Source organism: Haliotis cracherodii, unplaced genomic scaffold, assembly GCF_022045235.1.
Source record: "Haliotis cracherodii isolate W230 unplaced genomic scaffold, xgHalCrac1.p SCAF_2, whole genome shotgun sequence".
Lineage (NCBI taxonomy): Eukaryota > Metazoa > Mollusca > Gastropoda > Lepetellida > Haliotidae > Haliotis > Haliotis cracherodii.
This window is the reverse complement of record NW_027266275.1, coordinates 42,575,860-42,603,812: the sequence shown is the minus strand read 5'-3', so window position 1 is coordinate 42,603,812 and position 27,953 is coordinate 42,575,860. Positions and strand designations below refer to the sequence as shown.

Genomic DNA, 27,953 nt, shown 5'->3' with positions numbered 1-27,953 from the left:
CCCAATCCTGCATTGCCATTGGCTAAAAATCATCTTGGTTATGTTTACATTAGCTTGGTACTAAACTCTGAATGTGCAGCACAAGGTCTTTGAATGATGGCAGTGCAATATCATACCAGTACTCATCAATTCTACAAACAATCAGTACAGTTCTTATTAGTTTGACAAAGAATGTCAGGTACTCATTAGTTCTGACAGTGATAAGTACTGTACTCTTATGGTTGAAACTTATCTGGAGCACTGTCAAGTATTCCCTTGAGGATGGATACACCACCTCATCACAAGCACCACGTCTTCATGTATATTTTATATCACAAGGACATATAGCACTACAACTTTACTTGATGTAGTGCTTAGATATTAGGAGATTTGTTTCTTTATTGAAAGTTGCATGAAGTGAAGTCAAATGTGGCATTAATATTCTAAAAATGTTTCTAGTATTTATCTATTCCTTCAGTTGGTAGATTTGATAAAGCTCTATAGACCTGTATCAATGACTGACAGCCCTGTCTACACATCTAATAGACCTGTATCAATGACTGACATCCCTGTCTACACATCCTCTAGACCTGTATCAATGACTGACAGCCTGTCTACACATCCTCTAGACCTGTATCAATGACTGACATCCCTGTATACACCTCTACTAGACCTGTATCAATGACTGACAGCCCTGTCTACACATCTAATAGACCCATATCAATGACTGACAGCCTGTCTACACATCCTCTAGACCCATATCAATGACTGACAGCCTGTCAACATTTGTATAGACCTGTATCAATGACTGACATCCCTGTCTACACATCCTTAAGACCCATATCAATGACTGACAGCCTGTCTACATTTCTATAGACCTGTATCAATGACTGACATCCCTGTCTACACATCAATGACTGACAGCCCTGTCTACACATCCTCTAGACCCATATCAATGACTGACAGCCTGTCTACATTTCTATAGACATGTATCAATGACTGACAGCCCTGTCTACACATCCTCTAGACCCATATCAATGACTGACAGCCTGTCTACATTTCTATAGACCTGTATCAATGACTGACATCCCTGTCTACACATCCTCTAGACCCATATCAATGACTGACAGCCTGTCTACATTTCTATAGACATGTATCAATGACTGACAACCCTGTCTACACATCCTCTAGACCCGTATCAATGACTGACAGCCCTGTCTACACCTCTACTAGACCTGTATCAATGACTGACAGCCCTGTCTACACCTCTACTAGACCTGTATCAATGACTGACAGCCCTGTCTACACATCCTCTAGACCTGTATCAATGACTGACATCCCTGTCTACACCTCTACTAGACCTGTATCAATGACTGACATCCCTGTCTACACATCTAATAGACCTGTATCAATGACTGACAGCCCTGTCTACACATCTAATAGACCTGTATCAATGACTGACAGCCTGTCTACACATCCTCTAGACCCATTTCAATGACTGACAGCCTGTCTTCACATCCTCTAGACCCATATCAATGACTGACAGCCTGTCTACATTTCTATAGACATGTATCAATGACTGACAGCCCTGTCTACACATCCTCTAGACCCATATCAATGACTGACAGCCTGTCTACATTTCTATAGACCTGTATCAATGACTGACATCCCTGTCTACACATCCTCTAGACCCATATCAATGACTGACAGCCTGTCTACATTTCTATAGACATGTATCAATGACTGACAACCCTGTCTACACATCCTCTAGACCCGTATCAATGACTGACAGCCCTGTCTACACCTCTACTAGACCTGTATCAATGACTGACAGCCCTGTCTACACCTCTACTAGACCTGTATCAATGACTGACAGCCCTGTCTACACATCCTCTAGACCTGTATCAATGACTGACATCCCTGTCTACACCTCTACTAGACCTGTATCAATGACTGACATCCCTGTCTACACATCTAATAGACCTGTATCAATGACTGACAGCCCTGTCTACACATCTAATAGACCTGTATCAATGACTGACAGCCTGTCTACACATCCTCTAGACCCATTTCAATGACTGACAGCCTGTCTTCACATCCTCAAGACCCATATCAATGACTGACAGCCTGTCTACATTTCCATAGAACTGTATCAATGACTGACAGCCCTGTCTACATTTCTATAGAATGTATCAATGACTGACAGCCTTGTCTACACATCCTCTAGACCTGTATCAATGACTGACAGCCCTGTCTACACCTCTACTTGACCTGTATCAATGACTGACAGCCCTGTCTACACCTCTACTAGACCTGTATCAATGACTTACAGCCCTGTCTACACATCTAATAGACCTTTATCAATGACTGACAGCCTGTCTACATTTCTACTAGACCTGAATCAATGACTGACAGCCCTGTCTATACATCCTCTAGACCTGTATCAATGACTGACAGTCCTGTCTACACCTCTACAGACTTGTATCAAAGTCAAAACTCATTTATTCTCAGAAAAAGCACCCACGGTGGTACATGAGATACAATTATATACAATCTTTATTATATTCAAAATGACAGCATTTAACAAGAATACAAAAATATAGGATTCGTGGATACCAATACAATTTACCAATTGTATTGTACACATTGTTAAAGAATTTAGATAGGCCTTTTAGATCTCTTACACTGTTTGTGGTCATAATTTTCTTAAATTGGGACATATTTGGAAACTGAAGATAATGCTTATTTAGGAATTCATATCGCTGATGGTGGAAAGCTTCACATCGGAATAAATAGTGAAATTCATCTCCCACAGCAATAGAATCACTGAGTGGACACTGGCGGTCTTCCCTGGGAATGTTCAGCCATTGACCAGTTTCACGGGTAATCTATGGTTAGAAGGTCTGAATTTTAATATAGGGAGAAATATTGATTTTGAGAGCAATAGATATTTCTCAAATGAAGGTTGATTCTTCAGGTACTTGTAATGCGACCCTTTGGAGCTTCTTTCAGCAGTGGATTTCCACTTCTGACGGAATTGAGATTTTTATATATTTTCAACCATTGAGGCAAGCCATGGGGTGGAATATACCGATGGGTTTTGAAATACATATGATAGTCCACAATTATCTAATACATTCTTAATAAATTCTAACCATGGGACATTTTCAACTTCTATATATGGATAGTATACATGTATTTGTCAAGTATTTGGAACAGTTTATGATACACTTCTGTGAAAGCAAGGTTATGCCGAAAGGAGATAACACGTTTATAAACTTTAATACTTAGTGGTTCCCTACCCAGTTTGCTATACAGCAAAAAGTTTGGAATGTTGTTTTTTTTCAGTCCAGTAGCTTATTTAAGAAATTTTAGATGTACTCTTTCTATAATAGTTAGATTCTCATTTCCCCAGATCTCGACACTATATTATAGTATAGGGACGATGATTGCATCAAAGATAAGAGGCAATCTAATGGCATAGTAACATTTTGGGACTTTGTGAGTAAGCTGAACATGGCTTTAGTTGTGTTTTCTGACAGCGAATTGACTGCTTATATACATCGTCTGTTCCTGTGTAGTTTTAGGCCAAGGTAGTTATATGAATCTAGAGTTTCGATAGGGTCGGAGCCGATAGTGAAATATAATTTCAATTTGTTTGCAGGACCAGCACCAAAGATCATAACTTTTGTTTTTGTTCGATTAACATTTAACTTCCATAGATCACTGTAGTCAGAAAACTGATTTAACGATTTTTGTAGGTCTTTAGGATTATCACTTATTATAACTGTGTCATCAGCATAGAGCAGTATTGGGAGCTGCAAAAATACAGTTAGGTTAGTATTGATCAGATTTCCAAGGTCAACACATTTACACTCATTGTATTGTTCAAGAACATTTTGGAATAATGAACACAGGAGAGGGGAAAGGTTTTCACCCTGTCATAAACCATCAAGACAAATGAAATCGCCAGAGAACTGGTTATTAATGCCAATTTTAGATTTGATGTTGTGGTACATATTCTTGACCAGGGTGAAAAACTTTCCTTCAATTCCAAACGTTTTGGAAGTTTATGCCATAGACCAACTCTCCATACGTTATCGAATGCTTTAGTGAAATCTACATCAACATTTGCATTGCAAAGATGTTATCACAAGTAGAAAACCCTTTTCTAAAACGTGCTTGCGTAGGATTTAAAATGTTATTATCATCAACAAATTTAGTTAATCTGTTATTTAATATTTGGGTGAAAAGTTTGCCAAAGCAACTCAATATAGTTATAAGTCTGTATGAATTAGGACCTAGGCGATTGCCCTTTCCTTTATAGATTGGGTTCACAATCCCCGTAAGCCATGTATCTGGCAACAGTCCAGAAGATAATATAACATTTGTAATATAAATTTGTAAGAAATGGAACTAGGGTGTCAATAGCATCTATAAAATAATCATTCTCTACAAAATTCTGTCCTGTAGCTTTATACCTCTTCAGGCCTTTAATTGCAAATGTAATTTCTTCGGCTGAAATCTCAGTGTTAAGATCTGTAGTATCTAATGTAAGGTTGCCTAGCCAGTTGTCATCAATGGTTGTATCATATGTTGAACGTTCATTAATTTCAGTGAAGTAGGTGTAAAAACTATCTATATCTGGTGTAATTTCTGTTTTATTACTATCATTTCGGCGAATGTTTATTGTTTTTCTGGAAGGTGATATGTATAGTATTTTGTAACTTTTAATTAATTTATCAATACACCATTTGTAATTCTTAGACATTTGGCGGTAATGAGCTCTATTTAAAGGTGAATTTGATTTCCTAATTTTATTTTTAACTTTTTAAAACTTTTTACGCTGGATTCTACATTCCTTGCCAAACCAAGGCATGTCCCATTTCTTTTTATTGTCAGTATACGTTTTGACATTCTTCCAGATCGCGGGCCATGCCGTTGATCGCTCCCGATAGCTGTATCAATGACTGACAGCCTGTCTGCATTTCTATAGACCTGTATCAATGAGTTACAGCCTGTCTACATTTCTATAGACCTGCATCAATGACTGACATCCCTGTCTACATTTCTGTAGACATGTGTCAATGACTGACAGCCTGTCTACATTTCTACTAGACCTGTATCAATGAGTTACAGTCTGTCTACATTTCTATAGACCTGTATCAGTGACTGACATCCCTGTATATAAGAATTGTACGATTATGTATAACGTGACACATTCGATACGAAAACGTACTTGCTTTATGTGGCGAAAACAAATTTTCAGCTTTGACGTCAAAACACGAGGGCGATGTCCACATGTTCAAAGACAAAAAGGGACATAACTCAGCAATTCTTAACCTAAGTCATTGCAAAACTCGGTATCCGTCATCTGCTTTGGATCAGCACAGAATTTCAGATTTCGTTATAATATAGAAGAATGACCTATAAAAATCCTGAAAGTGCCCTTTGGCCAGTTGAAACCAGATACTTTTAGCTTATATCCTACTTTATAAGAAATCGGTACCACAAAAAAGTAACAACCATATTACCACTAATATTCGTTGATAGTATAGAAAATTTTGACTAAAAGAACACAATGTTGGCCTTATCACTACAACAGCTCCACAACCCCACACTCCACCCCCACCCACCAACGCACACCCCAACCCCAACAGACCATGACCCACCTCCACCCTGGAATCTCAAATGGTCTATTTTGAAATGTGCACCTGTGGCACTCTTTAGCTGTCAATGTTCCACCAATTAAATGATAAAATCCAAATGTAAAACAAATAGTTGTCCACACATGAGTTATACATTGATAAAAATATAACGTGACGAATTTCCTTCAGGTATACATTTACTTTAATTTAAGAAATGAAGGGCATGTTTTATTTAACCTATCTATATAAATTTGCCACAATGAATATTTCACAATTCCCCAAAGGAAATATGTATATGCTGCAGTGTGGTACATTCACAAAGCATCTTACAGGAAGAATAACACGATGAAAATCAATTTTCTTATGAGTTTCATAATTTCTATGGCATATTAGATTATATTAGAAACATGTACCCATTTTGCAGCAGTGTTTTATTTTACTGGGTGAAAAGATATTGAAGAGCTATGCAAATTATAATTGAAGATTGACACTGTAAACTACTTCATGAACTGAATCAGGGATGTGAAATCTCCGCGGAAACGCGGAAAATCGCATTTTTTAATACAGTAGTCCTCGGGAAAAATCATCTTCCGCGTAAAAATATAATCAAAGATTTTTTTAAAAACACTCTGAAAAATATGATCGAAAAACGGACAATCGTCGCGGATTGTCCTGTTTTCGATCAGAGCTTTCAGCAGCATAGGTTTTCGGACATCATACGTTTTCTATCACGAATACTTGCGCTATAACGTGGGGTGTGGCGTCACACAGAAATTGTAAATACTCAGAGTCAGATGATGGCTTGTTTTTAAGATAAAGTTGTCTTTTAGCCTGTAAGTGAATGAGTAGTGTTACAGTTGTTCATGTAATTAGCGAGAAAACTGTGAATGTTTCTTCAGCTTCCAAAAACCGATAACATGGGGATATATGTTGTATAAATGTCATGTTTGCAATGGAGTTTTGTTTTTTTCAACAAAAGGTAAGTAAGTACAAGGTAAGTTTTTTTCAATATGCTTCAACATGGGGAAAGTGTCAGACATTTGCACACTTGTGACAGTTGTCCTTGTGTCTGGGGGATGGGGGTTGAAGTTTATGGCAGTATTGCTCCTAGACCTGGCGGGTAGCCAGGTGCGCGGAAGCGATGCCCGATTTTTTAAAATTACCGATTTAACTTCGAAATTTTATTGCATCTGCCATCTTGTTTATTTGACTTATTGACTTTTGCCATTGACTTATTACATTTCTTGGTGTGAATGTTGTCCAAACTGCACGAAATTGCTTAAAATGCAATCAAATGTTTAAAAAATTTCTGGGGGGGGACTTTTCCTCTTTTTTAGGGAAAACCTGCTCACATCCCTGCTGAATGCATTGTGTACTAGTTCACCTGCACCTCAAAGGAAATAACAAATATGTACAACAATGTTGATGTTGACGTATACTAATATGACATCACTACTGGTAATCTCCCATCATAACATAGCGAGTTCACTGATAGCAGTATGTGGAATGTTTGGAGTAGATTTTACCGTGATCCCGGGATCAAATGAGTTACGTAAGTTAAGTAATCAGAATCAATCTGAAATCAACAAGTTCTGTTTGTTTTTATGTTTCCATTCTCGCCTTGATACTACGTGGAAAGCCAGACCAATACCGTCGTCAGTGTGTGTGATTTTGCGTCAATATCATGGCGTCACGTGGAATGATTTCTGTTGAAATTTTCAAAAAAAGTATCTAGACTCTTATAATTTATTCCTCAATCCTTGCAAGGATTGCATATTTGTAATAATCCGAGCTAATGTAGGCAACAAATTGACGACTAAATCTCTCGGAATAGTAGAAAATGTTAAGTAAAACTAGAAGTTTGCTTTTTTTACTTTTTTTTTAAATGAGAAGGCCCAATGGTAGGTTTCAGAGCACAGGATTTGGTTTCACACTTGAATATTGCGGCTGATTTCATTTGGACCGTTTGTATTAGTGACAAAATGTCAATTGATTCTTAATGGTATGATGAATTCAGGGATGTATGTATCATAGCTGAGTGTGAAATACATGTGATGTGATAGGCACTCGTCTAACGCGAAAAGAACCGTGATTTTCCAACGCTATCAACATAACGGTTCGGTCCAGAGTTTTTATGTTTCGAAAACGAATGTAGGGTTATTGGAGTCTTTTCGGAATGATGATTGGTGTTTTGACAAAGAGCAGACACCCATGTTTTTATAATTGAAATTCTCATGTAGCTATACCTTATTTAAATAAATAATCACTTTTAGAACAGTGAATTGGTAAAATGCGAAAATGGCAATATTTTCGCTGTACACTATTTTCAGATGTCGTTAGTGATACATATGCTTTGCCTAAAATAGTTGTTAATGGCATCACATAATAGATACTTTCCCACAGAATCTAAACCTGTGACGTGTATTTGTGTGTATGATGTATTTTAAGTTTTAGAAATGTATTATGGACCTAATCTCATCTTGGTCTACACTACAGTGTACAGTCACATAGCCTGTCGTTTCAAAAAACACTATGAACAGTTTAACCTGGAGAATTAGACTGATGCAAATGTCAAAATATATAATTTGGTACAGTGGTATTCTACGTACCTACTTTTCATAGGTCCTTTATTGAGTGGTGACACTTAGGATACCGAAAAGCAGAAGTTACCAACGTGAATCGGAGTCCCCATTTTTGTTTACAAATTGACGTGTAAATGTCACGTGATTTTCATACGTGTTTTGCTTGGCTGCGTTCATACTACTTGTCGCATGAAAATAGAGCATGTCCTGTTTCGTAATAAACTCACGTTGGACCGACTTGCCCGTTCACACGATGCGACGAACAAATTGTATACAACTAGTTATACCGTGTGAATGCCCCTTTACACATCTACTAGACCTGTATCAATGACTAACAGCCTGTCTACACCTCTATAGACCTGTATCAATGACTGACAGCCTGTCTACATTTCTATAGACATGTATCAATGACTGACATCCCTGTCTTACACATCTACTAGACCTGTATCAATGACTGACAGCCTCTCTACATTTCTATAGACATGTATCAATAACTGACAGCCCTGTCTACACCTCTTCTAGACCTGTATCAATGACTGACCGACCACCTGTCTACACCTCTAATAGACCGGTATCAATGACTGACATCCTTGTCTTACACATCTACTAGACCTGTATCAATGACTGACAGCCTGTCTAAACCTCTATAGACCTGTATCAATGACTGACAGCCTGTCTACATTTCTATAGACCTGTATCAATGACTGACATCCCTGTCTTACACATCTACTAGACCTGTATCAATGACTGACAGCCTCTCTACATTTCTATAGACATGTATCAATAACTGACAGCCCTGTCTACACCTCTACTAGACCTGTATCAATGACTGACCGACCACCTGTCTACACCTCTAATAGACCGGTATCAATGACTGACATCCTTGTCTTACACATCTACTAGACCTGTATCAATGACTGACAGCCTGTCTAAACCTCTATAGACCTGTATCAATGACTGACAGCCTGTCTACACCTCTATAGACCTGTATCAATGACTGACAGCCTGTCTACACCTCTATGGACCTGTATCAATGACTGACAGCCTGTCTACACCTCTATAGACATGTATCAATGACTGACAGCCTGTCTACACCTCTATAGACCTGTATCAATGACTGACCTGGATAATGTTGGCATCTGTTATGAATACTGTACCTGGACAGTAAGAACAATTGGGAAAATATTGGTTATGTTTTCACTTGAACAGTGCAGCTCAAACTTATACCTGCGTCTTTTCTGAATCAATCGAAATGATTTTAGGTTTGACAAAGACACATGCTATAAATCCTTGCATTACTCCCACCCTGGGTTGTGAACAGCAGGGTATGCAGACTGAAAACCAGAGACAAGTTTCATCAGGACTCTATTATGTACTTACATAGGCTAGTGTGGGCTCTGATTGTTTGTTATTGTCCCTGTTAGAAACTCCTACAATGCCAGACTTAATCCCATATCTAATAGTTAAGGAAAAGCCAATATTTCCCAAAGTAGTTTATGAAGTTAAGGTGTTTGCATGCTTCTACTTGTTTGGCATAGAAAGTCACCACAGAGGGATCGTTTCTAAGAAACATCTGGGACTGCATGAGACTAACAGTGTTCACCAGCACTCTCTGGAGTGTCACACTCTAGCTAGTTCGGACAGGATACTCCACAGGGGGAGGATTGACTCATCATGCTCATTTAGAGAAATGGGAGATCTTCTAATGTAGATACAATGTAATAACGAATGTATATTGTAGATACAATGTAATAACAAATGTAAATTGGTCAATATCAATGTGAAATTTGATATCAAATATTAGTTTATATGATGATTTACCATTTAAACTGTATTTCCTGTTCTGCTAGGCATTGTTTTATATGCAGAAATTATGATTACCATATGTATTTTCTTGAAAAATGGCAACCATGTTAACACACACATTTTCAACCATTCTAACTTTGCTTCCGTTAAAAAATATAACTTCAAAGAATATTGATGCAACGATTGGAAGTATTGTATTTGAAACTATTATTTTATCAGAATAATATGTTCTAATATTGTGTCATCACTTGGAGTTTTTACCATATGTATTTAAAATAATAATAACCATAACTGATTGCTATTGCCGGATATTGTTTATGTATGGAACAATTTGACCCGCCACTGTTAAGACTTCCTGCAGACCTGTGAAAATGTAATGTTGACATATAATAGTCAAACTACAACAAATAGGAATTAAATGAGTCTGAGTGTGGCATTTATGATATAGGTATTCATTCTCTGTAAACTAAAGTTCATTTCAAGGCATCAATATCGGTAATCTGGATGTGGTTGCTGTCAATAACAGGGAGTCACTTCACACACAATTTCGCAAGATTAATGTAAACAATATTGAATGAAATTTGAATATATTTTATAAAATTGGTTACAAACATAAGTGCATATAAAATGAAGACTTTTTATAACCAGACAGTATTATCACAGTATTAAATTGGTTAATTCAGTATGGATTTGTTGACATGGTATTTCCAGTGTTACATGCTCATGGTAATGTCTATAGTTAGCTTTAGGGAAAAAACATCAAAACACAATGTGGTGTGTTTAATGGCAAGAAGTGCACACTACACGCAAGAAAATATGGTATTTGTTATGAAAGTGATCCTTTATTTTATTTTAATTTATTTTTGCATACATGGATGTCCAACAGTAACTGTCAAATATGAGGTGGACATGACCAGATACTAGGGCTGGGATGAGTCCCAAATTACTACCTGGATACCCCCCCCCCCCCCCCCCCCCCTTACCTGACCCTAAAGGGGTACCCACTGTAGGTCTCAGGAGATGTCTCAAAATGTCCGATTGCGAACATGTTTAACACAGCCCTGGCAAAATGTATTTAGATACATGTATTACTGAAGTTGAATTAAGTTATATCTTTATTCAACCATATGAAAAAGTCCTATGTCAGAAAAAGGAATGGGTGCATAGTCAGAAAGAAATGTGAACATTAGTGACTTGTAGTGTAACCATGGAGTTCTAGATAATTTTGTCATTAAACAATATATCACGTGACTAACCATAGGTCCGGGTAGTCCTGTGGGTACCCGGGTCCTAGTCAGTACCCACCCGACCTGGGTACCCATGTTACCCTGTCCCAGCCCTACCAGATACAAATGTCTGATTGGCCAAAAAGTCTGCAGCCCCTGGCTTCCTTCTACTTCTAGGAGATAACAGAGCACTATTGTCAACTTCAGGTGGGCATTTTTATTGGCAGCCAAAATCTTTCAGAGCACAACCCTAGCTCAGACAAAGTCATCATTATCCACAGTTAGATCATCATACCACCATGCTCTGTTAATGCACTCATGTTTCACTTCTAATTGAACTTGTTGTCCCACAAGACTCGTAATTTACCCAGTTTGGAACATGTTTGTTATCTCTTGCCTTGATGTAAAATTGTCTTGTATCTCACAGATGGCTATAATACAGATCACTGTAGATTTGACAGTGCTAAACTGAAATATGCAAACATAGGATTATTGATGATATGGTCCAAGAGAAGTCCTCATCTGCAACCAACTTTGGCCATTGGCTTCGTAAGCTATATGCTATGTACTTGATGTAGTGCAGGAGTTAACATGCTGTGACACACAAGACAATATGGCTGCCATGTTGTCAGAGTCATATTATTGTATTTTGAAACTCTTATTTGCTATATCAGTATTAAGAATTTAGTCATGGTGTAACTGCCCAGGGTAATTGATAGAGTTTCTCTGTTAGACTGTCCAGGTTTACTGGAACATTTGTGGTTGCTGCATATGCCTAGCTTTACATGTCTGCAGCAGTAGCAGCACCCTGTGCAGAGGAGGGACCTCACCACCTCCCACCCCAATCACTAGCAAGCTTCTCTGTGTGTAGTATGTCCTATAATCAATCAATACTTGACAGTCAGTGTGTTGTCTGATGGCCCTACGTGTGACTCACAGGAATCAGGTGTGTTTGTCTGTCTGTCTGTCTGTTTAGTGTCTGTATGCGTCTGCTGTCTGTCTCTGTCACCAGTGTTCAAAATATTAGTAAACTACGATATCTTTGTTAGGACTTTGGTGATGCTGAGTCATCAATTATTGTTTGTTTGTCCGTGTTTACACTAAGGCACAGGTATTTTTCCATCTCTTTAAAGTCTGACCACCTGCATACCCCATCATCTCAAAACTGAACATTTATTAGATCAGTAATAACTAAATGTTATCATGACCATGTACTGTTAACATCACTACCAAGTTGGGTATTAATCTTTTGCTATATATTTTTGGGAGGCACTATGAATTGTCCTCAACCTACATGTCAACACTACCTAACAAAACACTTGCCTCATAGGCTTGAAAAGTGTAATAAATGTATTGTGTTATAGATTAAAAAGGCAAAGAACTTTTTAGATAGGTAATTTTCTATGACAAATTCCTCATGTTATTTGTAGGTCCTACAAGAGATTTATGTCATTGCATCATGTTGACTTGTCTGTAGGCGCCGGACTGTTTCAGTAAACGTCATATCTAACCCCATTACTCCTAGCATATGTGACCTAGTAAATATCACCAGTGTCAGGATTTACTATCCTACATTTGTGTTCCAACGTAAAGCCCACATCCACTTGAGAGTGATTTGAGCTGAAGTATTTATGTTCCATTCTCTGTCTACCATCACACTACAGTCTGCAGGCTATTGTTTGTCTCCCTGTCAAGCACCATTGGTATTGCTTGCAAAGTAAGTGTTTACTTAATCATAAGTGTATTGTTGTTTCTGATTGGTTGACAGGTATATTTGAACTGGGCCAATTCTGTCCTGAGTGAGGTGGGCCACTATGTGGAGGGGGTGTCTGCCGTACAGAATGGACGTGTGCTGTGTGAACTCATCGACATCCTCACCAACACAGCTGGACTGGTGGGAAATGTTCAGGTGAGGACTGTCAGCTGCTCACTTCACTAGAACATGCAACGACAACGCTATTAATGAAATGTAGTTGCATATATATACACTACCTATAAATTAAAGGCACTTTATGTATACACTACCTGTAAAATACAGGCACAATATACGCTATCTATCAAATACAGGCACTATATACGCTATCTATAAAATATAGGCACTACATGTATATACACTACCTATCAAATACAGTAGTGGTCTAACGATACGGCGATACAGTATTGTATCCCGATGCACAGCCCACGATTCGATGCATCGATTTGGAAAGCATGTATCGCGATATATACGATATTTTCATAACACAGTTTTACTTACCATATTTTCTTGAGTAAAGTGCTCACTTTTTTTCCAAAATAACACAGCTGTGTAGAAGGGGGTGCGCATTATACATGAATTAATGAGTTTTGATGTTTTTTCCCCCATGGAAAGACATTACCGTGAGCACGTTACACCGGAAATACCATGTCAACAAATCCATACTGAAGTTGGCAAATTATTCATGTAATTACACTGTCTGGCTATAAAAAGTGTTCTTTGTATATCTGGACTTATGTTTGTAACTCATTTCATTAATTTTATTCAAAATTCCTTTTAATATTGTTTTAATTAATTTCGGTGAAATTGTGTGTGAAGCAATCGGAAGATCGCACAACTCACCGTTATTAACAGCAACCACGGTCAGATTACCGCTATTGACGCCTTGAAACGAACTTTAGTTGACAGAGAATGGATACATATATCATAAATGCCATACTTTGATTCTTTAAAAGTCATATTTGTTTTTGTTGGACGATTCTATGTCAACACGTAATTCTCGCGATCATGCAATCATGTGCACAGGAGCCTTGACGGTGACTGGTCAGACTGGTCCCATGTAAAAAATAATACCCGGCAATAGCGATCAGCTGCTTCGCTTAGGGTTATTAATATTTTAAATATGTTTAGTAAAAGCTGCATCTAAATTAACAAGATATTGGAATATATTATTCCTGATAAAAATATAGTTTCAGATACAACTTTTGCCAATCCTTGCATTAAAATCCTGTAAAGTTATATCATTGGGTGTGTCTTGACCGAATCACCGGTCGATTCCAAGAAAACGTGTGTACAGCTGATTGCTGTGTCCGGCTTAGTTTACGAGAAAATACACAAGGTAATCTTAATCCCTGGATATAAAACAATGCCTAGCTGAACAAAAAATACAATTTAAACGGTAAATCAACATGTGAGGTGATTTTTTATCTCAAATTTCGAATTTGTACTGATGAAGTTTCTCATCACCCGTTCCTTTGCCGGAGGGGTAAAGGGGTATGGTGTAATTTTTTTCTGCGCATAATATTCAAATTTCTTTTTTACCAAAATATTGAACCCGCTAGAGGGGGGGTGCGCATTATACATTGGTGCGCACTATACTCAAGAAAATACATGAAATACGTTTAACAGTTTCAAAGCCAGTTTGTTGTTTCAGTAAAACATACTGTATTGCTGACAATTTGCTACAACAGTAAATAAACACCTTATATCTTCTTCAACTGTACTTGTCACATTTTTTAGAGAGCAGAAAGGCATCAACTTGGCTTAGCTTGTACCAGTAAAAACTGTATCGTGATACGTATCGTATCTTGACCCTCCCGTATCGTTACACCTCTACCAAACAGTAGATTTTCAGAGCCCACTTCAACAAAGTGATCTTAGCGCTAAGGCAGAAAGTAATGCCCATATTTTATACCTAAACATAGACTTACGGCAATCAAGCGCAAGGATAACTTCGTGGAACAGGCCCCTGGTCTAGACTCACTGTCATATAGATGGAAGTGTGGAGTGTGAAGTGGGTGCCCCTATGGGGAGAGTGTGAAGTGGGTGCCCCTATGGGGAGACTGTGAAATGGGTGACCCTATGGGGAGACTGTGAAGTGGGTGACCCTATGGGGAGACTGTGAAGAGGGTGACCCTATGGGGAGACTGTGAAGTGAATGATGTGATGTCCTGGAGGTATGGATTGTTGCTGCTGCTACTGATGTTAGTTAACCTGCCTTAGTCTGTAATTCAACTCACCCCTGCTTCATCATGTGGTCAGTTAGACTGGGATATTGACGAAGGTTTGACCTGTATGTGATAATTGTTTATGGACTTATACAACACTGAATCTTGTTTTGACCTGTCTCGAGAAATCCCACCACAAACTTAATAAATCTAAAACGAAATGTCTCTCTTCAAGTTACCTTATCTCATGGAACAGTCCAATGATATATTGATGTGCCCATGTATGTTTATTGGTGTGTGCACAGTCTGACAATGGAACTGGATTCTAGGATTACAACTAATCATTTCTGGACTGGAGTGGACTTCATTTCAGCGATATTTAAGCAATCAAAATGTCCTTGGTTGATCAATGAATGGAGCAATTCTTGAAGTCGAGTGTGAGGCACTGACTGTTGGTATTTCTCCCTTAGTGCAATATGGCTTTATCTACACTGCTATTGTGTGGGTTGTTGAAGTGAGTGTGGCTTGGTAGTGGTATGCGAAGCCAGCATTATGCAGAGGCAGTCAGGCAGTCCTACCAGCCTCGACACCAACACAGGTATGGCAGGTGGTTGTAAATGATATACAGCATGTCAACAATGTCCAGTGTGTGTGGGGTTGAATTAATTGAAGACAAGTATGCTCTGGTTCATAAACCAATACCTTTATCATGTTTATAGGTACTTGTGATGTTAGTCTGTACACCAGTCTGTACATCAATCTGTACACAAGTCTGTACATCAGTCTGTACACCAATCTGTACATCAGTCTGTACACCAGTCTGTACATCAGTCTGTACACAAGTCTGTACTTCAGTCTGTACACCAATCTGTACATCAGTCTGTACACCAATCTGTACATCAGACTGTACACCAGTCTGTACACCAATCTGTACACCATTCTGTACATCAGTCTGTACACCAATCTGTAAACCAATCTGTACATCAGACTGTACACCAGTCTGAACACCAATCTGTACACCAATCTGTACACCAGTCTGTACATCAGTTTGTACACCAGTCTGTACATCAGTCTGTACACCAGTCTGTACACCAGTCTGTACACCAGTCTGTACACCAGTCTGTACACCAATCTGTACACCAGTCTGTACACCATTCTGTACACCAGTGTGTACACCAGTCTCTACACCAATCTGTACACCAGTCTGTACACCAGTCTGTACATCAGTTTGTACACCAGTCTGTACACCATTCTGTACACCAGTCTGTACATCAGTCTGTACACCAGTCTGTACACCAGTCTGTACACCAGTCTGTACATCAGTTTGTACACCAGTCTGTACACCATTCTGTACACCAGTCTGTACACCAGTCTGTACACCAGTCTGTACACCAATCTGTACACCAGTCTGTACACCAGTCTGTACACAGTCTGTACATCAGTCTGTACATCAGTCTGTACACTAGTCTGTACATCAGTTTGTACACCAGTCTGTACATCAATCTGTACATCAGTCTGTACATCAGTCTGTACACCAATCTGTACATCAGTCTGTACACCAGTCTGTACATCAGTCTGTACACCAATCTGTACACCAATCTGTACATCAATCTGTACACCAGTCTGTACATCAATCCGTACATCAGTCTGTACACCAATCTGTACATCAGTCTGTACACCAGTCTGTACATCAATCTGTACACCGGCGGTGTCCCGGCTGTGCAATCAAAATGGTATGGTTTCCTCGATCTATCAGCTGAATTAATATCATGTCAGTACAATTTTGGAAGAGGGAAATTAGAGTGTTTGCCATAGGCATTCATGTTAACTCTACCACCCTATACTGAAGACATGAAAATCAACAAACTCAAGTCTGCTATGTCAGTGACAGCTTCGAACGAAGGGCAAGGTCACCACCGGAATAAGAAAAGACAACCGTGATCTACTCCCAGCGTTTTATGCTTGAGATAGGGAATGTTATTGTTCACATTTGAGCTATTTTGGACCACATAATCAGAAATCAGTCACTCTTCTGCGGAGTTTTCAAATGATTTGTATCAGAAATGGTCCCTTTGAGTGATCTGGTTGTGCAGTCGTGAACAAACGACTCCCGAAACAGTGCCACAAAATACGCTTCTGGACACTGATGGCACAAGCGGATCATCCCAAGTAAGTCAAGATATCTGTCCAGATAGTTTAAACTGACTTCATTTCAAACTGACCACGCTTATCCATTTATGTTAAATCAACTTGAAAGTTGCGTAAGTGGTCAGGTGCGTCACGCTCATGGGGACTCTAGATCTATTGATTGGTAGTCGTACATTGTATATGGATATAGCTCGATTATAATATATCTGTAGAAGCTCTATGCATATAGAGTGCAAACCGAATGTGATGCGTGTGACTTTCTGGTTTAGTTTAATAAAGTGTTTGTAAATATCTCTCGCTCTCATGAGATTGCTTCAGTTCTGCGTTGTAGTTGCAAAATGAATGACGTCTTGCGATTTTTTATGAATGAAAAAAGTAGTCCCGATGTGACAGAGGTCACGGTTATCCAATCAAAATGAATAAAATGAGGTCAACCTTGTATGACACACGTGTGACATACGGATTTAGTATCTTACCACCTGTATCTTCACCATGTGGGTAATAAGCCGGAATATTGCTGAGTGCGGCATTAAACAAGAAACAAATCATATTTCACTAATGTTCAAGTGCATGTGAAATTCATTCTTAAAGAATGGTGACATTTGTGATTGTTATCAGAACGAACATTTTTGTTAACTGCAGCAACACCAGCACAAATCAAAATTAGCAGCTCATGCAGTTGCTATTGAAGTGCTACATATCTAGGAGAAATATGAGCAGGCTATTTGCTACAGGTTGTTTTGAAATTAGTTCCGCATAATTAAATTGTCTTATGTTCCTAAACCCCATGAATTGCTCCTGCCTGTAGTTGGGAAGTTCATGGAGTTCCTGTACTGAGTGGTGGTCTTGTTGTAGTTGCAGGAGGTGGATGTGTTGGACACTGACTAACAGTGTAGTGTTTCTTGTACTTGCTGACTGTCTCCTTGGTTTAGTGATAGAGCATCTGCCCGGAGAGCAGAAGGTCCGGGGTTAGATGCCCACCTGCGTCATACCAAAAGATGTTAAAAGATGGTACTTGTTGTCTGGCACTTGGCATTAAGGGGCCCAAACAAGGACTGGTTGGCTCGGACTCAGTCTGAGTTGGGTATTCATGTTAAACTGCGGCATGGTATCTCAGTGTGCTAGCACTATAAATCGGCTTCAGTCCGGTGTAGTACAAGCAGCCACACACACACATGTGCATGCACGTCGCTATATAAGTGCAATAATCTTGGATGCGACATTAAACCCAATTTCACCTAACCTTTTGTACTTACTTACATACAAACAAATTAAGGTTTTAATTTTTTGTGGCGATGTCCTCTCGCCAAAAGTGACAGCCACATCAAACATGTTTCCACAATCCACTATTTAAACAGGGAAAATATGTTACCACTTTCAGAACTCGTCAGGGGAATCAACTCAACAGCAATGGATACAAGCAGCTCTGGATCACATGCGAAGCCATGGAATCAAATATACTTTCACTGTGCAGGGTGAGTACGTTCATGAAGGTGCCAGTTACCCTGAGTGTTGTAGGAAGCCACAATTGCCTCATTGTGATATCTATATGTTGATGATGTGTCATCACACGTTTGTGTTACAGACATCCTAGATGGCGACATCAAATCTCTCCTGGACGTGCTGTGGCTCATCATCCTAAATTACAGCCTGCACAACATAGGTAGGGGTTCCCAGGACACACTGCCATACCACTCCCCACACTGTCATACCACCCCCCACACAGTCATACCACTCCCCACACAGTCATACCACCCCCCACACTGTCATACCCCCCCACAGTCATACCACCCCACACTGTCATACCACCCCCCACACTGTCATACCACCCCCCACACTGTCATACCCCCCCACACAGTCATACCACTCCCCACACAGTCATACCACCCCCCACACTGTCATACCCCCCCACACTGTCATACAAACCCAGTCACACTATCATACCACTCCCCCCACACTGCCATACCACCACACACAGTCATACCCCCCCCACACTGTCATACCAACCCCCTCACGCTATCATACCACTCCCCACAGTCATACCACCACACACACTATCATACCACCCCCTACACAGTCATACCACCCCCTACACAGTCATACCACTCCCCACAGTCATACCACCACACACACTGCCATACCACCCTCTACACAGTCATACCAACCCCTACACAGTCATACCAACCCCTACACAGTCATACCATCTCCTACAGTCATACTACCCCCACATACACACTGCCATACCACCCTCTACACAGTCATACCAACCCCTACACAGTCATACCATTACCAACCTCTACAGTCATACCATCTACAGCCATACCACCCCCACACACTGCCATACCACCTCCTACAGTCATACCATCCACCACACTGCCATACCATTCCCTACAGTCATACCACCCCCACACACTGCCATGCCACTCCCTACAGTCATACCACCCCCACACACTGCCATGCCACCCCCTACAGTCATACCACCCACCCACTGCCATACCGCTCCCTACACAGTAATACCACCACCCACACTGCCATACCACCCCCTACAGTCATACCACTCCCCTACACTCATACCACCCCCACACACTGCCATACCACCCCCTACACAGTCATACCACCCCCACACACTGCCATACCACTCCCTACAGTCATACCCCCCACACACTGCCATACCACCCCCTACACAGTCATATCCAACCTACACATTCATACCACCGCCGTGACTGCCTTACCATCCCCTACACAGTCATACCCCCACACACACTGCCATACCACTCCCTACATAGTCATACCACCCCCTACACAGTCATACCACCCCCTACAGTCATACCCCCCAATACAGTCTAACCACCCCCTACACAGTCATACCACCCCCACATTGTCATACAGCTACAACCTGCACAACAAAGGTAGGTGTCCAAAGCCCCCTCCCCTCTCCCCCCCCCCCCCCCCCACAATGTCATACAGTAGGGCCATCATGCCATACAGTAGGGGCCACCATGTCAAACAGTTGGGGCCACAATGTCATACAGTAGGGGCCACCATGTCATACAGTAGGGGCCACCATGTACAGTAGGGGCCACCATGTACAGTAAGGGCCACCATGTCATACAGTAGGGGCCACCATGTCATACAGTAGGGGCCACCATGTACAGTAGGGGCCACCATGTCATACAGTAGGGGCCACCATGTAAAGTAGGGGCCACCATGTCATACAGTAGGGGCCACCATGTACAGTAAGGGCCACCATGTCATACAGTAGGGGCCACCATGTCATACAGTAGGGGCCACCATGTACAGTAGGGGCCACCATGTCATACAGTAGGGACCATCATGTACAGTAGGGGCCATCATGTACAGTAAGGGCCACCATGTACAGTAGGGACCACCATGTCATACAGTAGGGGCCACCATGTACAGTAGGGGCCACCATGTACAGTAGGGACCACCATGTCATACAGTAGGGACCACCATGTCATACAGTAGGGGCCACCATGTACAGTAGGGACCACCATGTCATACAGTAGGGGCCACCATGTACAGTAGGGACCACCATGTACAGTAGGGGCCACCGTGTACAGTAGGGGCCACCGTGTACAGTAGGGGCCACCGTATACAGTGGAGGCCACCATAGTAGTGTATTAAAGCGTCGTTGTGTGTGTGATGTTTCTACTCTATCCCTTGTGTCACAGATCAGAATGCTTACCAGCGCAGTGTGGGTATCGGCAAGAAGCACCTGATGGAATGGTGTGAGCTGGAGCTGGCAACACAGTTTGACTCAAGGAACACATTTGCCTTCAAGTAGGATTCATTTTGGTCACTCTTAACTCCTGCAAATACAAACCTCTATTACATCATTGCCATAAATCCTGTATTTTCACTGTCATCACGCTATAAAAAATCCTCTTCACTGTCAACTATCCATAATCAGTTGTACAAGTATTAGTTTCTTGCTGCCAACGCTTCTTGCATATACATCAGGCAATCTACTGTTTCAGTTTGTGTCAAGGCAACTGGTTCTCCAAACTGTTGCAGAAGTTCAGTGGAGATGGCGTAGTGGATGACGAGGTAGGTATGCCAAGATATAGGGAAACTGCAGGGCAGAATAGGCCACAAGCATATGGCACGCATGCATGTGGTAAGGGCTGACTCAAGGAGCATTGGGTGGTGACATCCTACTATCAAACACTGACCAGCATTGACTGTTTGCAGGCCACTGTCATCTCCCAGCTAAATGTGTTTCTAGAGCCTGTAGCACATTCACATCGCATGTTGATGGGTCTGTTATGAACAGCCCTGATCTATCTATTCATTTCTTTTAACAAAAAAGTACCAAATCATGCATCATAATAACATAGTTGCAAGGTGTTTTTCTTTAAAAAAATTCAGGCTCATAGCTTTCTGTAAAATAATATCTGGTTTTGCAGCTGAAGCTGAAAAAATATCTAATCTTGATACAAAATATAGGAATGGGTTCTGTCCGTCAGTCCTTCAGTCTTTCCATCTTTCCGTCCATTGTGTGTTAGTATGGAGCAGGTCACTGGCCACAGCTCGCCTCTCAGGGAACACACGAACCATTGTGTGTTAGTATGGAGCAGGTCACTGGCCATAGCTCGCCTCTCAGGGAACACACTAACCATTGTGTGTTAGTAGTGAGTAGGTCACTGGCCATAGCTCGCCTCTCAGGGAACACACTAACCATTGTGTGTTAGTATGGAGCAGGTCACTGGCCAAAGCTCGCCTCTCATGGAACACACTAACCATTGTGTGTTAGTATGGAGCAGGTCACTGGCCAAAGCTCGCCTCTCAGGGAACACACTAACCATTGTGTGTTAGTAGTGAGCAGGTCACTGGCCACAGCTCGCCTCTCAGGGAACACACGAACCATTGTGTGTTAGTATGGAGCAGGTCACTGGCCAAAGCTCGCCTCTCAGGGAACACACTAACCATTGTGTGTTAGTATGGAGCAGGTCACTGGCCACAGCTCGCCTCTCAGGGAACACACTAACCATTGTGTGTTAGTATGGAGCAGGTCATTGGCCACAGGGAATACACGAACTATTGTGTGTTAGTATGGAGCAGGTCATTGGCCACAGGGAACACACTAACCATTGTGTGTTAGTATGGAGCAGGTCACTGGCCACAGCTCGCCTCTCAGGGAACACACGAACCATTGTGTATTAGTATTGAGCAGGTCACTGGCCACAGGGAACATACCAACCATTGTGTGTTAGTATGGAGCAGGTCACTGGCCACAGCTCGCCTCTCAGGGAACACAGGAACCATTGTGTGTTAGTATGGAGCAGGTCATTGGCCACAGGGAACACACTAACCATTGTGTGTTAGTATGGAGCAGGTCATTGGCCACAGGGAACACATGAACCATGGTGTGTTAGTATGGAGCAGGTCATTGGCCACAGGGAACACATGAACCATGGTGTGTTAGTATGGAGGATGTTGAAATGGATGTACAAATTTGATGTCTCCCACAGTGTCATTCATTCACACTATCAATAGTACATTTGGCTCTCAAACACATCAAAATCAGGTAAAATACCTTGCACAAGGAATTTTATGTCTACTTTATTAAAGAAAACTTATACTTGTGTCCCAAATAAGTCGTTTTTGACGACACATGATAAGTGACTCTAGATCAGTTACTGAATGCAATATTATATGCATCATGTCACACTCTCAGAAGTATTGAACATCTTGTCAGAAAATACATTTATTTCTTCATTGAGATCGACTTTGTACATTTCAGGACCGAGTGACTGCCTTGACGAACCTCCTTGACTCTGTGGAATACAAGTATTTTATCAGTAGAGATATCATCAGGTAGAGTTATTCACAATTCCTCCAGCCTAATATTATTAACATTCTCACTAATGAGCTGGAATAGAATACTCCAAATATGGAAAAAAGAGAACAGGCAATTCCTTTGTATGTGTTGGTCAATTCGAAAATTTCAGCAGCACCATTTGTGTTTTAGATATATATACAGCAGTTTTTAGACGATGAAGCCATCAACAAGCCTTTTATCTTGGGAAATACCAATTATTGTTACCATACAAGTGAAGGATGCCGGCAATAATTTTCCCACACTATAAGACATTGTAGACATAAGTCATTTGTCTGTTAACATTGTAGATGTTTGTCATTTGTTAACATTGTGCCCCATTTGCTTTTCAGTTATTTTCATTTCATTAAAACTTGGATTATCTGAATCATATATCCATATTTTTAAAAGTCATAATTCATTTATTGATTACTTTGACAACTAAATAGTCTGTGACTATTTTGCGACATAAAAACAAATAATCTAACACCAAGACATTGGGAGAGACACAGTAACAGTGATCTATTACATCTAGGAACATTCATAGATGAGTGAGTGAGTGAGTGAGTAAATGTTGCTTTAAGCCGCATCAGCAATATTCCAGCTATTCGCCGCTATTATAGATGACCCTGTGTTGCTGGTTATGTAGTGTGAGACTATGTTTTACTGTGTTGCTGGTTATGTAGTGTGAGGCTATGTTTTACTGTGTTGCTGGTTATGTAGTGTGAGACTATGTTTTACTGTGTTGCTGGTTATGTAGTGTGAGAGCATGTTTTACTGTGTATTGCTGGTTATGTACTGTGAGACTGTGTTTTACTGTGTTGCTGGTTATGTAGTGTGAGACTGTGTTTTACTGTGTTGCTGGTTATGTACTGTGAGACTGTTTTTTCCTGTGTGTTGCTGGTTATGTCGTGTGAGACTATGTTTTACTGTGTTGCTGGTTATACAGTGTGAGACTGTGTTTTACTGTGTGTTGCTGGTTATGTTGTGTGAGACTATGTTTTACTGTGTGTTGCTGGTTATGCAGTGTGAGACTGTGTTTTACTGTGTGTCTGTGAGACTGTGTTTTACTGTTTGTCAGTGAGACTGTGTTTTACTGTGTGTCTGTGAGACTGTGTTTTACTGTGTTGCTGGTTATGTTGTGTGAGACTATGTTTTACTGTGTGTTGCTGGTTATGTTGTGTGAGACTATGTTTTACTGTGTTGCTGGTTATACAGTGTGAGACTGTGTTTTACTGTGTGTTGCTGGTTATGTTGTGTGAGACTGTGTTTTACTGTGTGTTGCTGGTTATGTTGTGTGAGACTGTGTGTTGCTGGTTATGCAGTGTGAGACTGTGTGTTACTGTGTGTCTGTGAGACTGTGTTTTACTGTGTGTCTGTGAGACTGTGATTTACTGTGTGTCTGTGAGACTGTGTTTTACTGTGTTGCTGGTTATGTTGTGTGAGACTATGTTTTACTGTGTGTTGCTGGTTATGTTGTGTGAGACTATGTTTTACTGTGTTGCTGGTTATGTACTGTGAGACTGTGTTTTACTGTGTGTTGCTGGTTATGTTGTGTGAGACTGTGTGTTGCTGGTTATGCAGTGTGAGACTGTGTGTTACTGTGTGTCTGTGAGACTGTTTTACTGTGTGTCTGTGAGACTGTGATTTACTGTGTGTCTGTGAGACTGTGTTTTACTGTGTTGCTGGTTATGTTGTGTGAGACTATGTTTTACTGTGTGTTGCTGGTTATGTTGTGTGAGACTATGTTTTACTGTGTTGCTGGTTATGTACTGTGAGACTGTGTTTTACTGTGTGTTGCTGGTTATGTTGTGTGAGACTGTGTTTTACTGTGTTGCTGGTTATGTTGTGTGAGACTGTGTTTTATTGTGTGTTGCTGGTTATGCAGTGTGAGACTGTGTTTTACTGTGTGTCTGTGAGACTGTGTTTTACTCTGTGTCTGTGAGACTGTGTTTTACTGTGTGTCTGTGAGACTGTGTTTTACTGTGTTGCTGGCTATGTTGTGTGAGACTATGTTTTACTGTGTGTTGCTGGTTATGTTGTGTGAGACTATGTTTTACTGTGTTGCTGGTTATACAGTGTGAGACTGTGTTTTACTGGGTGTTGTTGGTTATGTTGTGTGAAACTGTGTTTTACTGTGTGTTGCTGGTTATGTTGTGTGAGACTGTGTTTTACTGTGTGTTGCTGGTTATGTTGTGTGAGACTGTGTTTTACTGTGTGTTGCTGGTTATGCAGTGTGAGACTGTGTTTTACTGTGTGTCTGTGACACTGTGTTTTACTGTGTGTTGCTGGTTATGTTGTGTGAGACTGTGTTTTACTGTGTGTTGCTGGTTATGTACTGTGAGACTGTGTTTTACTGTGTGTTGCTGGATATGTACTGTGAGCCTGTTTTTTACTGTGTTGCAGGTTATGTTGTGTTTTACTGTGTGTTGCTGATGTTGTAGTGCTGCAGACATCATAGATGGCACAGTGGATGAGCACACGTTGATGATCTATGTTGCCCTGCTCAGGAGGAGGGTGAGTACTCATGTAGTGCCTGAAATAAATTAATGTCTCTCAGACAGCGAACATAAATTCAGGGACAATGTCACAAACTACATGTTTTCTCTGACATAGATGTTATAAACAAACTGACATAGATGTTATAAACTTACTACATAGCAAGTAAATGTGCATTCACAAATATTTAAAGTATCACATAAAGCACAGCCTAATGTAAAACAATGTTTTAGTCTCAGTGTTTCCGTTCTCCGGTAATTGCCGTTTTTTTACCGATAAAAATATCAACAAGCCGATAAATATGAACGTTGTCGGCTACCATGTCCAATAAAACATTGTTTGTTTTAAGATATGATCTTGTCAACAGTTACTTGCCTCATATAAATTGATAGGCTTTATTCATCAAACACAGAAACGCAAGCATCTGTCTCGCATTCCAGGGAACCCCCCATCTATTAATAGCATGACTATCCCGCGCCAATTAAGGTGCTTTGCTTTGATTGGATAATATTGTCTTGATAGATGACGTTGGTAATCATGTGATCTCTGACGCCTCATGGCACGAGATTAAACATGTCGAAGGCGAAGCAGACGAATCTTTCCACTTTCTTTGGGGTGGAGACGTCTAGTGCTAATCTGAAACAGAAACATGTGGCTGACGCGAGCGAATGTATTGAATCAAACACTCCCTCGACCTCGAAATCTTCGGACACAATGTCTAGCGAACCAGACTTGAAAAAGAAATCGAAATCTGTACTGCGAAAGTTTAATGCAGAGTGGTCGAATGAATTCAAGTGGCTTCGTTTTGAGGAGGAGGGCGACAAAATCATAATACTTTGCCGAATCTGCGAGGCAGCATTAAAATGTAACGGTTTCACTAAAGGTTGTATTAATCTCAAGAAATCTGCTTTGAAAGATCATAGAGACAGCGCCTCTCATCATCAGGCCGTTACAACGATGTATCACAAAAATGCAATGGCAGCGCATATGGAGGTGGCAGCAGACAAATCTGACGAGAAATTAACAGCAATGTTAAACACAGTTTTATTCATGTCTCAAGAAAATATTGCTACCTCCAAGTTTTCTAAACTTATCAAACTGCAGCAGCGGAACGGATGTGAACATTTACAGGGAGAAATGTACACTCATTCGGACTCGATAGACGCGATGGAGAATGCACTTGTTGAGAGTACTAAAGAACATTTAAAATCTAAACTTGCAAAAAGCAAGTTTATTGGACTCATTATCGATGAGACTGTAAATATCACGGTTAAAAAAAACTTATATTGTTTGTGAAAATCGTTAAAGACGGAAAGGCAGAAACAGTGTTTTTAGGAAATTTTTCAGTTCATAGTGGTACAGCCGAATGTATCATGGAAAAAATTCTTGAAATTTTGCCTCAATGGAACATTCCTTTGGAAAAAGTGGTCGGTCTAGGATCGGATGGTGCGTCTGTTAAGACCGGGAAACACTCAGGAGTTGGGAAGAGGTTGCAGGATCATAATTCATATCTTGTGCACGTCCATTCCATAGCCCCTCGTGTGGCACTTGCTTCAGCCGATGCAGCGAAGATTTCGAAGGTCGTAGCGGACTATAGAAGGACATTGAATGATATCTACAAACTGTTTGAATATTCAGCAACGCGATACAACAGATTGCGAGAACTTTCAGAGGTCCTTGAAGATTCTGACTTTTCAAGTTTAAAACAACCATGCAGTGTTCGTTGGCTTTCCGTGGGACGGGCGGTCAAAGCAGTGAAATCTAACTGGCCAGCTCTTGTTCTCGAAATTGAAGAGGAATCTGCCGAGTGAAACAACGCTGTTGCCACGAATATTCAGAAGAAAATTCGAACATACCCCTTTATCTGACTTACTTACATGATGACTGACATGCTCCATGTGATGGACAAAATTGTTACTCTTTTTCAGACAGAGAATATCAACTTGGGCATGATTATGCCAATTGTGAATTCTACGATTGACTCCCTTGCCAGTCTAGAAAACACAGCAGGTGAAAATGAACAGACTTTCTTGGATAATTTGAACAACGGGGATTCTCTTTCTGATTAAATCCTCCTTGGGGCACTAATTGCATTTTCCTTGCTCAAGAAAATCTACATGACATAGTTGTAACCATTTTCCTTAATAAAAAATGTTACCACACAAAAACTTCGTTTTTGTATGATATACGACCACCCTTACGGGGCCTCACCACCAACGGCGCCTCACGCCAGGGGGAGCAACTCTCACCCAAATCACTTTCCTTATGTCATCTGTAAGAGACAGACGTGTTGATTTTTCACACA

General features: G+C 40.6%; 1 protein-coding gene across 1 annotated transcript in view; it reads left to right on the top strand.

Moving 5' to 3' along the window:
* The window catches only part of LOC139468126 (serine-rich adhesin for platelets-like), a 53,796-nt gene that overhangs the window by 2,374 nt on the left and 23,469 nt on the right, over window positions 1–27,953 (top strand). The window contains exons 2-8 of the mRNA XM_071249884.1: window positions 13,010–13,150; window positions 18,692–18,785; window positions 18,896–18,973; window positions 21,003–21,111; window positions 21,309–21,378; window positions 23,075–23,148; window positions 25,594–25,666. Of these exons, the coding sequence (XP_071105985.1) occupies window positions 13,010–13,150; window positions 18,692–18,785; window positions 18,896–18,973; window positions 21,003–21,111; window positions 21,309–21,378; window positions 23,075–23,148; window positions 25,594–25,666 (639 nt within the window). The remainder of the gene's footprint in view (window positions 1–13,009; window positions 13,151–18,691; window positions 18,786–18,895; window positions 18,974–21,002; window positions 21,112–21,308; window positions 21,379–23,074; window positions 23,149–25,593; window positions 25,667–27,953) is intronic.